The 15,653-nt window shown below is 53.6% G+C and overlaps 1 protein-coding gene across 1 annotated transcript in view; it reads right to left on the minus strand.

Moving 5' to 3' along the window:
• The window catches only part of LOC129737490 (hydrocephalus-inducing protein homolog), an 82,170-nt gene that overhangs the window by 21,703 nt on the left and 44,814 nt on the right, over positions 1-15,653 (minus strand). Inside the window, exons 17-21 of the mRNA XM_055728284.1 lie at positions 10,405-10,643; positions 7,787-8,042; positions 6,539-6,682; positions 4,644-4,787; positions 3,503-3,816 (exon numbers count right to left, since the gene is read on the minus strand). Of these exons, the coding sequence (XP_055584259.1) occupies positions 3,503-3,816; positions 4,644-4,787; positions 6,539-6,682; positions 7,787-8,042; positions 10,405-10,643 (1,097 nt within the window). The remainder of the gene's footprint in view (positions 1-3,502; positions 3,817-4,643; positions 4,788-6,538; positions 6,683-7,786; positions 8,043-10,404; positions 10,644-15,653) is intronic.

A 15,653-nucleotide genomic window follows, 5' to 3' on the forward strand; every position in this document is an offset into this window, starting at 1 on the left:
AGAGCAAGGCTGTGAACGCAGGGATGAAGGCAAGGAGCAGAGAGCGGCTCCTCCACCTGCAGAAGGGACCAGCCCCAAAGCAGAGGGGCCAAAGGGCTGCGGAAGTGCCTCCACCAGCACGCTGGAGCAGAGATGAGGAGCCTCCTGACATAAGCAGGTCAGCCTGGGGCTGGAGGGGCTGACAGCAAGGTGTTAACCCCCCTGTGTCCATCTCACCCAACCTGACCACCCGTCAGATGAGACAAAATGGATCCAGGTATTAACAGGGGGGATTCAATGGCAGCACAGGCACACTGACAGCAGGGAGAGAAGAGTCCTTCCTGCTAGGGCCAGGACAGCCTTGTGCCACCCACCATCCGAACCGCTGAGACATTAGGAAAAAAATCATCTCAGCCTGTCTCTTGGTTTCTGAGCCTCCTAAGGACACAGCTTCACACCACTTCCCACACCCACCTCCCAAAATAGAGGAGCTAGAAATCACAACGCTTCTGCAAACTGCGCGTGAAGATTCAGGCAGGATGACGTGACCTTGCCAGCTCAGGCTGTGTGAGAGCCACCACCAGCAGGACAGACACCCCAGAACGGTGATCTGAAGACCCGAGGTCCCTGCAGGTCCTGCCAGCACCAAGGACACGTGCCAGGAGCCACCACCCCTTTGCATTAAATGCAGGAGTTTTAACAGCGCTGAGGCTGCTGCCCTGGTGCGTGGCACCCACACGCCCAGCATCCTTGCCCAGGCCCCCAGGGACCACACGCTGGTGCATCCCTTCAGCACAGCCAAAGCACCGGGGGAAAACAAGCCCCCCAACAAAGCCCGAGCTCTGTCACAGGGCAAAGCACCAGAGACCACGCGCCCCTGAGGCATCTAAACAGGCTTACGGACCCCGACGATGCACTTTGATTTGTCCTGCAGGCCAACAGACGCAGATTAAAAAGGGACTTTGGAACAAGCAAGACAGCTCAAGGGTGTTTGCAACTGAAAACAAAACAATGTGATACAGAAGTAAACTCAAAACCTGCCCAGTGCACCCTGTGGGAACACGCGGCTTGAGCTGGGCCACATGGCCAGCAGCTGGGGAAGGTGGTGGTGATGGTCTGCCCTCGCCAAGAGCAAAAACTAGAAACTGCATTTTGTCCCAATGCCCTGATGACTATTTCTTTGCTAGGATAAATTCCTCTGCTGAGCTAAGATTTGTGCATTTACTGAGCCACCCGTTGACATATAGACCAGGCAGCGCGGAGACAGAGAAGCAACATCATTACAGTGAGATCCGACAGCTCCAACTGTCACTGTGCGCGCCCTGGAAATGACTAACCGCACAGCAATGGCTGGACTGTGTTGCTGACATGATTGCTCAAAGTAGCAGCAGTGACTAAAGAGTAAGGAGGAAAAAATGGGTTGAACAATTAGAAGAAACAAAAAAACCAAACCCACTTTAAGCACAAATAGTCTTGTCCAGGCAGAGAAACAACATTTTTCTCTCCTGGCCAAAATAAATGTGTGTGTCTGATTGATGCTGGGAGTCTCTGGCGATCAGCTCCAGCAAGGTTAGAAGTGTGGACGCTTCAATTCTATCGATCTCGCCTTCACGAGACCTGATGTTTGATTCCCTCGATGTCAGACCAAGTTAGTTTGATCTGATAATTTAGAATAGCAACAGTGCTTAATGTAGACCAGAAATAATATCTGACATGCTGCCCTTCTGCTGGGCTCTTAATGAGCCATCTGAGGTGTTAATAGCCTGGAGACCATCTTCATTTCCAGCCCTGACATGGAGAGTCACATGGTGTCTGCTGAGGGACCCAGAGCGAGCACATTACTGCTGAATTAACATGCAGAGCAGAAAAGGGAGCTGTCCTAACGTCCACAGCACTAACGAGCCAGCAAAGGGGCTATGCCAAACCCTCTGGAGCAGGGGCTGCTATCCTGCCAGATGCTCAGCTATCCTGCCAGATGCTCAGGACCCTCAGCTGCTACCAACTCAGAGCTGGGTAACTCAGCGTCTGCCGGAAGAACCTGCAGGCTCAGGTCCAGCAAAGCTAGTTTAAGTGGAGATGGGGGAATTAAAAGCTGAAAACTGATTCAGCAGTCACATTTCCAAAACCCTAAAAAAAAAACAAAAAAAAAAAAACCACCCAAACAGGCAACTGGCCAATAAGTGGCCCCAGAGGAAATTAATTCCACACAGGCTTTGCTCCAATGTGTGTGTTTCTCTGTTACCATAAAATATATGCATTGTTCTACCATCAACATTAGATTTTTCCCTTAGCTTGTAATTAAACCCTAATCTAATTTACCAGGAGATGACAGGGGCTTCCGAGCAAAGCTTACAGCCCTGTTACTCTTTCCCTGTCCACCTCCTTGCACCTGCTTTTGCAGACTTTCCCCTGCATTTTAGGGTCTGTTCTTGAAGGTGCCGCGCATGAAGGGCCACACCAGACTGGCCGTTCCCTGGTAAGACCCCGCTGTGAACGGGCTACCCCAGTGTCCACAGCTTCTCCCCCAAGCCCTCCTCACCGCCATAGCTAATGCCAGTGCCCGGTCTCCTCTAAGCCAAATTCCAACTCCCTAAACAAAACTGTTTATTTATGATCTCTGTTATTTGCAATAGCAGCACTTCAACGCGCAGTGGTTAACTTTGCTTGGTTTCCCAGGGCATTATGGAAAAACCAGTTGCTACTGCCATTAAAACCGCCCAGACTAGACTTCTGTACTACGCAGAGAGGCCACAGCGGGAGGAACTGCTAGAAATGTGTTTATAGACGTGCTGCAGCACCACTGCAAGAGTGCTCTTGGGCTTGGAAACCACTGACCAGGGCTGGATGCCCTGCCTCCCAGGGATGCTCAGACAAGCGCTCCCACTGACACCTGCAGCTGGACCTACAGCCCCAGCAGAACCTGCCGTTTTGGTGAAAAATGCTGAATCAACTGCACATCGCATTCACAAAACAGCTAACAGACAAAAACTCCCTTCTCCAGGGTGGTGTTTGCCTCAGGCCACCAGGGTCTGCGAGCACAGCTCTCCACAGCAGCTTTCCTTCCCGGGGAACCAGTACGGGGGCTACAGCAAAGCAGCAGCAAGGGACCGGGGCAGCAGCAGGTCCTTCTGGTGGCAGCGCCTATGTAGGCTCTTAGGATGAAATGACAACGTACAGGGTCGGCAGGGATGGAAAACCGGTGATGTTACCGTCCACGTGCCTAAGCGTGGCTTTGTAGCTCCAGAGGCACAGCAGGACTCCAGGGTATGGGCTAAGCAAAAAGCGTTAGTAGTGTCATACAGCCCCAGCTTGGCTGGAGAACATGCTCTCCCCTGCAGCGTCCAACCGGCAGAGATCACCTTTTCCCTGAGCATCTAGCCTGACCACGGCTGGCAGGTGTTATTCCCACCAGGGAGAGTTGAAAGCTGCTTGCCAGATCCCAGGCAAAAAGCCTGGGTCTTTGCCAGGTACAGACAGGACACTAGGAAGAGGAGCTTCAAGGAGAGGGCAACGGTGCACATACCTCAGCTGGCTCGCGTGGCCGCCCGTCAGGAATGACCAGTGGTACCGGACGAGAAGCGGACTGCAGTTGGTCATCTCAATGTAACGCTCCACCTCAGTGTCATTCAAGATGCACCCAAAGTCCACGGCCATGGTCTGGAACTGGAGATTTGGGAAGAAGACTTCTCCCCGAACAGTGACCTGCTCCTCGTGAGGATGCTCGAGCAGCTGTATCTTCAGAGCCTTCTCTGCCACCCAGCTATTCAGACGCTCCTCGTGAGCAGGGTTAAATCCGATGAAGAAATGACGTTCCTCCCCTACCTCCAGCTTCATTGGCTGCAAGGAGATTAAAAAGATCAAACACCAGCGTAATGAAGTCCAAGGCTGGGTAGCATGGAACACGTCAATGTCTTAAAGCATGACCTCAGCGTGGGCTTCTCAGCCCACCCTGCACGTTCTTTACAGCGAGTGCCTGACTGCAAGCACCACGCTCTCGTCAGACTATTGCAGGCTCACGTTTCTGCGCTTTGCATCGATACCAGGGGGAAATAAATATTGTCCTACTGAATTCTGGACCCACAGAGGCTCTGGGCTAAACACACAGCCGAACCAGCACTCCGGCAAGCCAGGGCTGCTGCCCTGACTCCAGAGAAACTCCTTTATCCTCACAGCACAAGTGCACCGGCACGGCAGCCTCAGCCTCGCAGGGGCCAGTCACCGGCGCGGCACAGGAACGGTGCCCGCACCTCCACCAGCGCGTGTCCAGCAGAGCCCATGTCCAGCGCCTTCCACCACCGACAGGGCAGGTGCCAGGCGACAGTGGGAGGAGCATCCTCAGCCTTCCCGAAGGCAGAGCTGCCCTCACAGAGAGCAAGCTGCTCTTGAGGTTGGCTGAGGACGGCTGCTGCAAGTCCCAGGAGATACCTCTACTCCATGGCTTGCCCAGCCCTAGGTGCCTGCTCCCTTCTCCTCATGGCTTTGAGCCACGAAGTATCTTCCCAACTCGGGTATTTTTGTTTCTTCCAGCAGCTCGCTTCAGATCTGATTGAGTTGGGGCCAGGCTACTGCTGACTCTACAGGAGACCCTGCCAGAGGACCTCCCAACAGGAACGCACCGCCACATCCCTCCTCCTCAAAGCCCACCACGGGAAGGTCCTGCTCACCTGGACATCTGCAGGGAGGGGCTGCCGGGCCGCATCACAGACTCGGAAGGGTTGGTCTAAGGCCAGGACGACGCCCAGCGGCAGGGAGGACATGTTTTTTAAAGAAAGAGGCTTATGCTGTAGGCTGAGGACGTCACTGGGTAGCTACAGAAAGAGGAGACAAGAAAAAAACAACCTGAAGTGGCCACGCACCTCCCTTCCCTTCCGACGCATTTCAGAGTTTTCAACCCCAAAATTGCACACATCTCTTATTCACTGTCTGTATTAGTTTCTACCCTTCTACAAGGTTTTTCTTTCAGAACGTCAGGTGCTTTTCACGTTTAGAAACCACAGCATCCCCCAGGGGGCCGGGAAACAGTCTCACATACAGACGAGGGAACAGCACCTCGAGAGGAGGCAGCTGCTTGACCAAGGTCAAAAGCAGAAAGTGAACCCAGAGCGCTTGTCTCCAGTTTACCCTCTCTTGGGCAGAATGGCACAAGACGATTTTCACCCCCAGTCATTTCGTACAGCCTTAGTGGCTCCAGGAGCCTCATAAAAGCAGGGATGGCTAGTCAGAAGAGAAAAGCAAGCAGGATTTGGCCTGGAGGAGAGAGCCTGCAGTAGCCTAAGGTTAGCTTGGAACATTTACACGCACAAACAGCCAGCTAGAAACCTCAACGGTCTGGTTGCAACGTGTGTCCTGCTGTCCCTGCTCCAGTGACAAAGTGTCTGTAGCCTCACAGTCAAGCTCAGCCTAAGCTATTTCTTCCTGCTTATGCATCGCTCTGGCCTTCCTGCAGGGTTCACATCAACTAGGCAGCGGTTGGGAAACTAGTTCTGGATGTATCGATATCCAACAGCTGCAGTGTCATAGCACTCGATAAACCAGAGCACGGGGCATCAAGCAGAACACAGGCAGACATCAGGAACAGCTGAAAAGCTTCTCATTAAGTGTGAACCGCCCGCTCACAGGATTTTGTGCTTCTCTGGAAGCCTGGGAACCAGAGGAGAGGCCTGAAAATACAGAAACTAAATAATGGACAATCTTCTCTGTTTCAGACACCGCATTGGAGAGGGAAAGATGATGGAGGAGTCAGGACCCAGAGACTAAAGGGCTCCTGTTTTGCATCGGTGTTGTCATCACTGCAGCTGAGGGATGACTGCAGGTCCTTTGAAGGAGGTGAGGCTGAGGGAAACGCAAAGAGCATCCATGCCAAGAGCAGGGAAGGCAGAGAGAGACAAAAGATGACAGTTTTCCTTCACCAGCCTGAGGAATTGGCAGGAAGCTCCATTTTTCTCAGCTTCCCTGCAGGATCGGTGTTCAGACATCCCCATGCCTTGGAGGAGCCTCAAAAACCTCCCTTCATCCTGACTACACAAATGCGTGTCTCTCTACAAGCGGCTACGATCCCCCCTCAGCGCAGCAGCTGCAATCTCAGCTTTACTTCGCTGAAGTCAGAAAACCATCTCATCACTAAGAATACCCTCACTTACTTCACAAAGCACCTCAGGAAGGGTGAGGAGGGGTTTAGCATCGCTCAGCTGCAGCGATCGGCTCTTCCCCCAGCAGCCCCAGCGCACAAGGCAGCTGTGCAACGGCCACGCTGCGCTCGCGGGTCCCACTGCCTCACCTGTGCCCTTGGCGCAGCAGCTCGATCCTGCCTCCACCTCGAGAAGGGCAGAGCTGTGACTGTCCCCGACCCCAGGGCAGCAAAATCACCATCTCTGTGGTAGAACCATCTCGTGGTAACGGCCAAAGCTTGCTCTGGCTCGAATCGATAGCCGAAGCCCCGTGGACTTGGGGAAGCGGTTTAACCATCCCCGTCCCCCCGTGTTTAACAGGCACGCACACCCCGCAGGCTTTCGGCCATCAGCCACGCTCTTCAATGCCAGGATGCAATCCTGAGACTTACCTTCTCCACCCGGAATGCGATTTCTCTGGTAGACACTTGCAGAACGGGATCAACGAACTCACACGTGACGTCCATCTGCATTATCTGTGCCTTCCCCGCCTTGCTCCCCACCACGGCGTGACACAGCAGCCGCTCCTTCACCACCTGCATGCAAGAGTCACGCGTCACCCAAGCAGGTGCTGGCAGGGCATCCACAAAACACGCTGCAGTTGCTAGCCACCCAACCACGGACCCTATTCCTGCCGCAACTTACAGCCACTGCTCTCCTCAATAGCCCCCTCCTCTTGTTATGCTGCATCCTATTTATGAGGGCACTCAGCTAGGCGAGCGATCAAGCCTTCTGCAAGCTGCCACTGAGGCAACCCTTGCAAGCACCTTTCAGATCATTAGGAACAGCAGGAGCTTCATGAAGATTCATTCCACATTTGCTTAAACACCTGGGCCCAGCGGTCCCAGAGCCAAGGAATGTACACCAGGGTTAGCCGGCAGCTCCTCTGCAGAGTTGGATTTCCCCTGGCCTGGAAAGAAGGGCCCGGGGGGGGAGAACACCCCGTGACCCTGCTGAGCTGCCACCCAAGGGTGCTGCCAGACCCGGCTGCCCTTGGGACACCAAGGCTGGCTGAGAGTCTGGGGTGAGCTGGTATGGAAATACCGACAACAAGTCAAGCTGTCAATTATAACGGTCCCTGGGAACACTTTCCCACGTGGATGAACGTCACTCTGACCATCAGGGCTGGCACGCACTGTTTTTTCTCCTCCAGGACTCAGCGCTAGACAAGCCTCTGCCCATGTTTGTCTACAGAGGAAAAATGATGCTGCTCTCAGACTCTCCCTCTCTTCACAGGTTTGGTGCTTGGGTTTTTTTAACTCACTCTTTTCACCAGATCTATGACCTCACATGTTTTCATTTATTTACAGCCTCTGCTCCTAGCCTAAGCGTAACTTATTTTCTCCGCCCTTCCTTTCTGCCTCAGCACACGACACCCTGTAACCTGCCCTCTGCTTCTGAAGCAGCAACATTCCCTTCAGCCCGCATTTTGGTACCAGCGAGCTGGGTTTATGGTGGCTATGGAAACACTGATGGCGGCCAGCAAGGAAAGCAGCCGGTGCTGCCATGGCAACTTGTGGCATTAAAACAGTTTCTGGAAAGCGCTTGCTCCTCTTCCCAAGGCAAATGTCAAGGGGTCAGAAGAAGCCCCAGCGGAGGTGACCTGGTGGGGAGGGCGCAGCCCTCGTGGGGCACCTCACCTGGGGAGTGCTGGAGGAGCCTTCCAGCACCATCTCCACAGTCTTGCCCGGCATCAGCTCTGTCCTCAGCGGTTGAAGCTTAAACACAGGGCAGGCAAGTTTGGGGCTCTGGGAGGAATCTGTGCCCTTGGTGTTACTGATGGCACGGAGACGGTCACGATGGCTGAACGTGGGGAAGCCTTCTGTTGACCAATACAGCTGGTGGGTGCGTCGTCCTCTGTTTGTCATCTTGAAATGGTAACAGCAGCGATCAAAGCTAGAAGACAAGCAGAGATGGAAAACGTTATGGGAGCTGCTATTTCCCAGCGGTCACCCAGCTTCAGCACCCCGATGGCGTTATCTGACCACACGCCCAGCAACAAAACCACCTCTGAAAAGGCTGACCTAGCTCAAAGCTTCAGCCAAAGCCAGACCTCGGCTGGCCCGAAGTTCAGCATCCAGCAGCTGGTCAGTTTGTGTACAGCAAGGAAAAGCTTCGCAAAGATCCATCACCTCAGGTACTCGCGAGCAGAGCATCACCCTTTGGTGCTCAGCACTCAGAGGGTTTTCCCAAGGTGCGTCCTGCAGGTCTCCCTGCACCAGGCACGAAGCTGGTCTGCCCTGGCTGCAGGTGGGTGGACGAACAGCTCTGCTGCCATTTCACCTGCCCCTGGGGAGCTGCTGCCTCAGGTGGCTTCCTCTGAAGATGCTACTGGGGAGCTGGCAGGGTGCAGAGACTCATCTGGAGATCTGGGCACCAGTTATCCCACCGTCGGGGCCCATCTTACCCCCCTCACTCCCCCATCTCTTAGGGAGCATCCAACTCTCCCTGCCCCCAACGCATCAGCTGAACAGGGCAGATGGTTTTGTGTCTTCGGAAGGTAAACGCACTGTGAGAACGCAGGATCAGCATAAGCTTCGCCCAAGACAAACACAGCAACAAGACCCGGTCTACCAGCTGAGGGAATGGAGTGACAACAAGAGATTGACCACTACAGCTAGATATAAACCAAAACGAATATTCCATGGAAATTGGTTCCATTATGTAAAGAAACACTAACTGCAGGCCAGCGTGGAATAATTATTCTACCCTCTATAAATCTGAGCACCACCAGGAACAGAATTGTTCCTACAACAGTTATTGGGTTTTTGAAAGGTACAGAACACGTGGCTTGCAAAATGCACGTCTGCCACAAGCAGCTAAACACCAACACAGAAGTGACAGATTAGAACAAACGAGTCTTTGAAACACACTTTACAAATGATGTGTACAAGGCTTAGTATGAACCGGTTTTCTGTTGTGGACAGCGGCAGATGAAGGCTAGGGGAAGCTCTGGGTAGATGCCTGATTTGTGGCTCTGGGAAAGCCCACCTCATCTGGGATGTCACCTGGGTCCCCCCAGCTCACCTGGTGGCAGCTCTGCACCCGCTGCCAACGGCGGCTCCCAACTAGCTTGCGGGCAAAGACACGAAGGGGGGCAGAGGACGACGACAGCAATCCCACCCACACTCTCCCCTCCGCTGTGCAGCCCATCTGTGGCTGCACAGAGCACAGGGCATGCTGGCCAAGTGCCAATCTCCCTGTAATGTCCCTGCTTACCTGGGGGGCTTGTGGGTGCACATTTAACACACCCCAACACCCCACCCCACCCCACTAATCTAGCCTAAATGCTTAAGGCAGCATCAACCTCCTCTTTCTAGCCCAAAATTTAGGTATCAGAGCACTGTGGAGCCTCTTTGCAGCCAGCAAAAGGAACAGGCACTTGGAGAAGAGTATTATTCTCGTCTCAAGAGGACTCCGACAGCAACAGCGCTTTGAAAAGGCTTATTTTCTCTCCCATTTATAAGAATGTAGCCAGTTTCAGACACACGCACTAGGATCCGCGAATGCCCCCTCCCGAGCTAAGCTCTTTCAGGCAGCACACGCAATTTATCCCACCCAACCTCAGCCAACCTCTCCTCCTCTCCCGCTCAGAGCTGCTCCTGCAGGCACCCTCGCTCGCTTCTGCCTCGGGCTGCCGCCGCCGCAGTGCTGGCAGACCGCAAGGAAAGCGGGCGGGGGAAACGAGGGAAGAGCAAGCGCCTCTAAAGAGCGGCCCAGCCGGGGAACCGGGGAAGACGAGCAAACTGATGGATGATACAGGGCAAAGAAACTCGGCAGCTCCTGCAGGACTCCCAGGCAGAAGGGAAATAAACCAGCACCATTAATTCAGTCGAGGAGTTGCTAACAAGCTACCACCAAGGTTTTCCACTCTTGCGAGAGAATAGACCATAGCGACTGGAAAGGTAAGCAACGTTATTGCAAACAGAAATATGTTTATACTTGTAATGTAGCATTTTCCAGCAGGAGGCTTCTGGGACCTGCTGTTTTCCTCCAGCTCATTCTTTGATAAAGTATGGAAATAAACATATTCCAACTAAAGACAAGTCAGGGACAACCTAGCAACTGGTTTCCATTTTGGTAGCTTCTGAGGGTATCTAACGACTTTGAAATGGCCATAGAACATTCCTAAAGGAGTTCCTGTGGCTTCGGTGAAGCAGAGCCAGGACCTCGAGCACTGAAGAACAACTAGCCTGAAGGACTACAGCAAAACTCCTTGCCGAGCCCACGTGGGAAGTGGGAGCCGAGAGATCCCTACCTGAAGCGGAGGCCCAAGTTGAGCTCCGGAGCAATGGGTTTGTCGGTGACAATCGTTGTGCCCGTGCCGACAGCCTGGACGGGGATGACGTAGGTGTGGCTGTTCTCTATGGACACCTTCACCTCATCCTCAAATCTCTCGGTGTCGTCCAAGTTTGCTATGATGGCCACAGACACCTCGCTCTCGGGGGGGATCACTCCTTTACTGGGTTCAATCCTCCAGCGCGAGCGTTTGCCAGCCTGTAAGATGAGCCAAACAGTAACTTAGGATGGAAACCATGGACCCTGGTCTCCTGCGGGATGCAGAAAAGGATTAAAGACATGAGGGTAAAAACCATGAAGGCTTCGTTTCCCCAACTCTGAGCTACAGTGCCTGGAAACAGCACCCGTGCAGGAGCTCATACAACCTCTGTTTTACCCTCCCTTAACAGACTCACTTTGTTAACCCAGCTTTGTCTGACCCAAGGGATGCTCACCCTCAGGAGAATGCTACTGTCCCTCCAGCCTCCCTCTTGGAGGGCACACCCAGGGAAGCCACTTGATATCTCCTGGCTTCCCGACAACGGTGGCCAGCTCTGCCATAAAGGCTCCAGGCCAGAGGAAGCCAGGACTGCTCCAGTCCCCCCGCCGCAGCCACACGGCTGGGGGATACTGCTGAGACCCCAAAGAACAACTTTGCAAAAGCGGTTAATAAAACCCCAAAGTCTTCTTTCCCAAGAGTCAGGCTTCTCAACAGCCCCTCAAGGGCTGCAGCCCTCTGTTCCCACGGATCATCACCTGCAGTGAGGTGCCCCAAGGCCCTCTGCTTTGGCAAAGTCAGCTCTAAGTGTTTATAGCAGGGCAGCGAAACAAGAAGCAGAAAGAAAACCACAAGACATGTGCCCTGTGGGCATGGCCTGGGCTTCCCAAGCACTCTTTTCCTCTGGGTCCTCACGGGCCTCCCTCTACGGATGGGGCAACAGAGGCGCTGGACCCCTCCAGCCCACCTAAAGCCACATTCACAAGGAGCAAGCTCGCAGAAGAGAAATGCACGCAGTGCTCCCGGGCCAGCAGGAAATGCACTGGGATGCAGACACGTGGCTTTCAAGTGTCCGTCACAGCATCAGTGCTACATGCATCACAGTTCAGCGCTGTGTTTGGGATGACAGGCACCACTCATCCAAAACTCTACAGTATTGTCCAGGAGAGGGTTACTTTCCTTTTCTTTTTTTTTTTTTTTCCTTTAAATAGAAAACAACGGTGTGCTCAGAGGCCTGACATGATAAAAGCAAGTGCTCGATCCAGGTGAAGTTAGCTCGAGTTTCTGTCCGGCGGGCTGGCAGCTCTGAGCTCTAACAGGACACCAGCCAGCCCAAGGGAGAAGAGCAGCAGAAAACCAAGCAGCACTTTGAAGTCACAGAAACATTTAAAATAACACCCCAAAATGACCTCTGCTGACAAGGTGAAGGCTAGCTGGAGGCCAGGGAAGCGGTAACTTGCTGAGCATTCAGGGTCCCAGCAGCAAGCGTAGGTGCTCCCGCTACGCTAACTCCTTAGGCTGGCTGTGCCCTCCACGTAGAGCAGGTCAGGGCTGCATGCCTGCATCCCATAACGGAGCGTGCCAAAGGCATCAAAACGATTCCAGGCACCAGCAACATTTATACACTCAGCTCCATTTAATTTGTCCTCTAGGGCTTCAAAAAAAGAGTCTTGAAAAAAATTTTTAAAAAAGCAAGACGAGACTGGGATGGAGGCAGGTGGCTGCCACGGGGTAAACACTGGGACCTCACTGACCACGGAGGATTCCCACCAACCCTCCCCTGTGGTCCCTGCAGCTGGTCGCCGGCCTCGGAGGCATCGGCTGCGCTGCCGCCAGCCAAGGGCTACCCAGCCAGCTCATTCACACCGAGCCAGTGGGCGTTAGGTTTTCACTGACGTTAATGTACAACTTCTCCTCCGATTCACGCTGACACCGAGCAGCTTGCTTGAAAAGGAGACCCGATAGCTCTGCTCCAGAGGTGAATCTGCAAGTCTGCTATCTGACAAAGCTCATTTATCACAGCTTGGCAACAAGCCGCGCAGTAAGTTGTACCCAAGGAACTATTACTGAGGAACAATGACAGGCTGTCTCGATGGAGCCAGACTCGCAGTGTCCCAGGGTGACCCAGCGCAGACCCACCGTGCCCTGCCAGGCCAACAGCCCACTCCGGAGGAGCACGATTTGCATCGCATCCTCATCCTTTCCGTTAGCATCTGGTGTGGGTCCCAGGGGCAGCACAGTGCACCGCTGAACAGGAGACCTGCCAGGACCAAAAGGCTCTGCCGGACCAGCTCCGCTCAGGTTTTTAGGTCAGCTTCTGCCTACACCGGTCCAGGTTGTGTCCCAGAGACAAGAAATCCCTTGGGAACACGCTAAAAGCATCCATCCCCCTGCTCTGAAGGCCAAAATCTAACTTCTGACAAGATCCCTGCTCCTTGCTTAGGCGTGAATGCTCCAGGACACGATGCAATAGCTGCACGTGCTGGGGAGACAAAGACAGCAGCTATTTCTGTCCCTGCAGGAGCCTGCACCACTGGACGCCAGAGCCAGAGCGCCAGGCAAGGGCTGGCATCAACCGCTTCGAGAAGCTCAGCGCTGAGATCGTTAGCTTCTCCTGGGACAGATTTCATTGGGAATAAGAGCTGCCAACGTTTGCTTCTAGCGGGCATCAGCGCGCATCAGAGATGGACGGCTGGATGGCTGCCCCAAGGGATGGCCGAGGACCCACCACGCTGCCCTCTGCAAGTTACTTTGAGCCCGTTAATTGAAGCCATCTGGTCATTCCAGCCTTGCACGAGTGGAAGAAGCAGCAGAACTCAACACAAAAAATGCAGCTGTACTTTACCAAGCCATAGCTCTGGCGAGAGAGCGCTCACACCTCGTCAGGCGGATCCACCGCCCCCAGTGGGGGTCACGCACGAAGGGGAAATAACCCCCCACCACATCAGCTGCGCACGGAGCCTTGTCCCAGGGGCTTTAGCTGTCCTAAGGGGCGGGAGCCTGTGCTCTTCATAGCAGAGTGACTCCTCACCCGCACAAACTGCCAGTGGCAGAAAGAGCCCAGAAGCACCCTAAGGCCCACAGGGTGGGGATCAGAGCACAAGGCTGGCCGGATGCTCCCACCAGCCACCAGCCTCCTCCTGGCACCTCGGCACCAGCATCTCCTCGGCAAAAGCAGGGGGACCGCTTTGGTTGAGCCTCTGCCCCAGAGCACCAGCAAGGAGAAGTTTTGTGAAATCGAGGCAGAGCTTCTAAAGCCAGTGGAAAAAAAAAAAGAAAAGAAAAAAGAATTAAAGTGTGGCACTCACTGCCACCGACAACGGAGCCCAATTTGTCACACTTGCTTCAGCTAACAGCAGCTGCTGAGTGAGCCAGCAAAGCTTGTCTCCATTTGTGTCCCCTGGCCATTGCTCAGCCCTCCAGGTCCCATCTGCCCTCCCCGCTGGGCTGGGGAGACCAGTGCCACCACTCTGCACATCGGGGCTCTCCAGCCAGGACACGGACACGGCTTGGCCAGCTGCTGCCAAGCACAGGATTGAACAACCAAAATCCTCCGGCTTTTCCCTTGGGAAGAGAGCACAGCTGAGTCACTCTGGCCTGTAGCAGCGTAACTGCCTTGAAGACTTCTACCCTTCTTGAACCCTGTTGGCCAGCGGGTGCAGCACAATGCGACAAGTTCCCTTCTCCTAGATGAGCAGAGTAACAATTTCTTCCATTACTGAAACACAGCAATTTTGAAAGACCATGAACCCATAGAAGATAGCGGATGCCATAAAATCCAAACTCTTCCCTGAGGCCAGGTTTCAGGCCCTTTTCCAAGGTCTCCTCCAAACCTTTGCTCCCCCTTTTAAGGCCCACGTGCCCCGGACCTAAGCCTGAGTGACACTGGGAGGGAAACAGCCTTCTACCTTCCTCAGCTTTTGGTACAACCCCTCACCAGCATGAGACTGGACGCTCCTGGCCACGAGCCCTGTTCACGACTGATGCTGTGTGTTTCCAGGCCCTGTCAGCTACAACAAAGGGCTCCGGCAAAACCAAACTGGGTGGAAATGCACAAACTGGTACCGCTGTGTATAAGCAAAACACAGCCTTTAAAGCCAAACCAAGGGTTTCACTCTAAAGGTGAGCTTTTGGAGCACCATGAGGCTCTGGTGGGACAGCTCAGGAAAGAGTTAAGCCTATCCATCTTCAAAACTTCTGCTCACCTTGGAAGAGGCCACATATGCAGGGCTAGTGCTGCCCGTACCCTGGAAAGTTAATTTAACCCTAATTTCTAAACAGCACTGCAGATATCATGAGAAGGGCGCAGCACTGTCTGCCTCTGTCTCACTATGAGCAAACACTGACAGGCTGGCCAATTATTCAGCTGCTTTGGGGGCGGGGGGAGTGATTTACAGTAGATTTGAAAACCATCCTCTTGCTGATTGAAGTCTGCTCCGACTTCAGCGAGAGTAGCTGGGGAGAACTGCAGACAATGCTGATGTGCTCTTCAAAGCCTTCACTGCCCGCAACCTGCACGGTTTGCTCAGAGAGCAACAGAATCACCCATCAGCCAGACCCAGAAACAGAGTCACTAAAGCAGCATCAGCACTGTTTGGAAGTTTATCTCCGTGTTTTGCGGTCTTTCCATATGGCCATTTCATTAATAAAAGCAATGTCATCAAAAGCTTGAGGGAATAAGCAATGAAATTAGTAAATGAAACAAATCCTGCACTACAGGGGAGCAGAGTATAGGAACTGCGTGTTCTGCCCTTGCTTACACCGCACCTGACCAAGAGCCTTTATACGCTGCCTGAAAAATCCATGGAGTTATCCACAGCGAATCCCAGTGACAAGATAACCAGGTACAGCTTTTTTTTTTTTTTTTTTTTTTTAAAAAAAAAAACCAACCAACCAACGAAATCTTGGTCTATGCTGCAAGGTCAGCTCCAGTTGAATGTGGCAGCAGCTCATCCCCGGGAACGCAGACGGGGATCTGCACTGAGCCACCAGGCACCCTCCTGAAGACAACCCAGCTGGCTGTACAAGCACTGCTGGAAACCAGGCAGCAGCGAGCTTCACCTGGAGCACAGGGCTCTGGATCTGGGAGCTCAGGGCTCAGGCTGAAGGAGACAGGACCCCGCATTACGACTGTCATGAGAAGAGGAAACCCCAAGGAAGCTTTTCTGTCTCCTCCTCGTTACAAGGCACTGGGAAACCATTTGCCACCCTGCGGTAGCACATAACAGACC

This window comes from Falco cherrug, chromosome 16 (assembly GCF_023634085.1).
Source record: "Falco cherrug isolate bFalChe1 chromosome 16, bFalChe1.pri, whole genome shotgun sequence".
Classification (NCBI taxonomy): Eukaryota; Metazoa; Chordata; class Aves; order Falconiformes; family Falconidae; genus Falco; species Falco cherrug.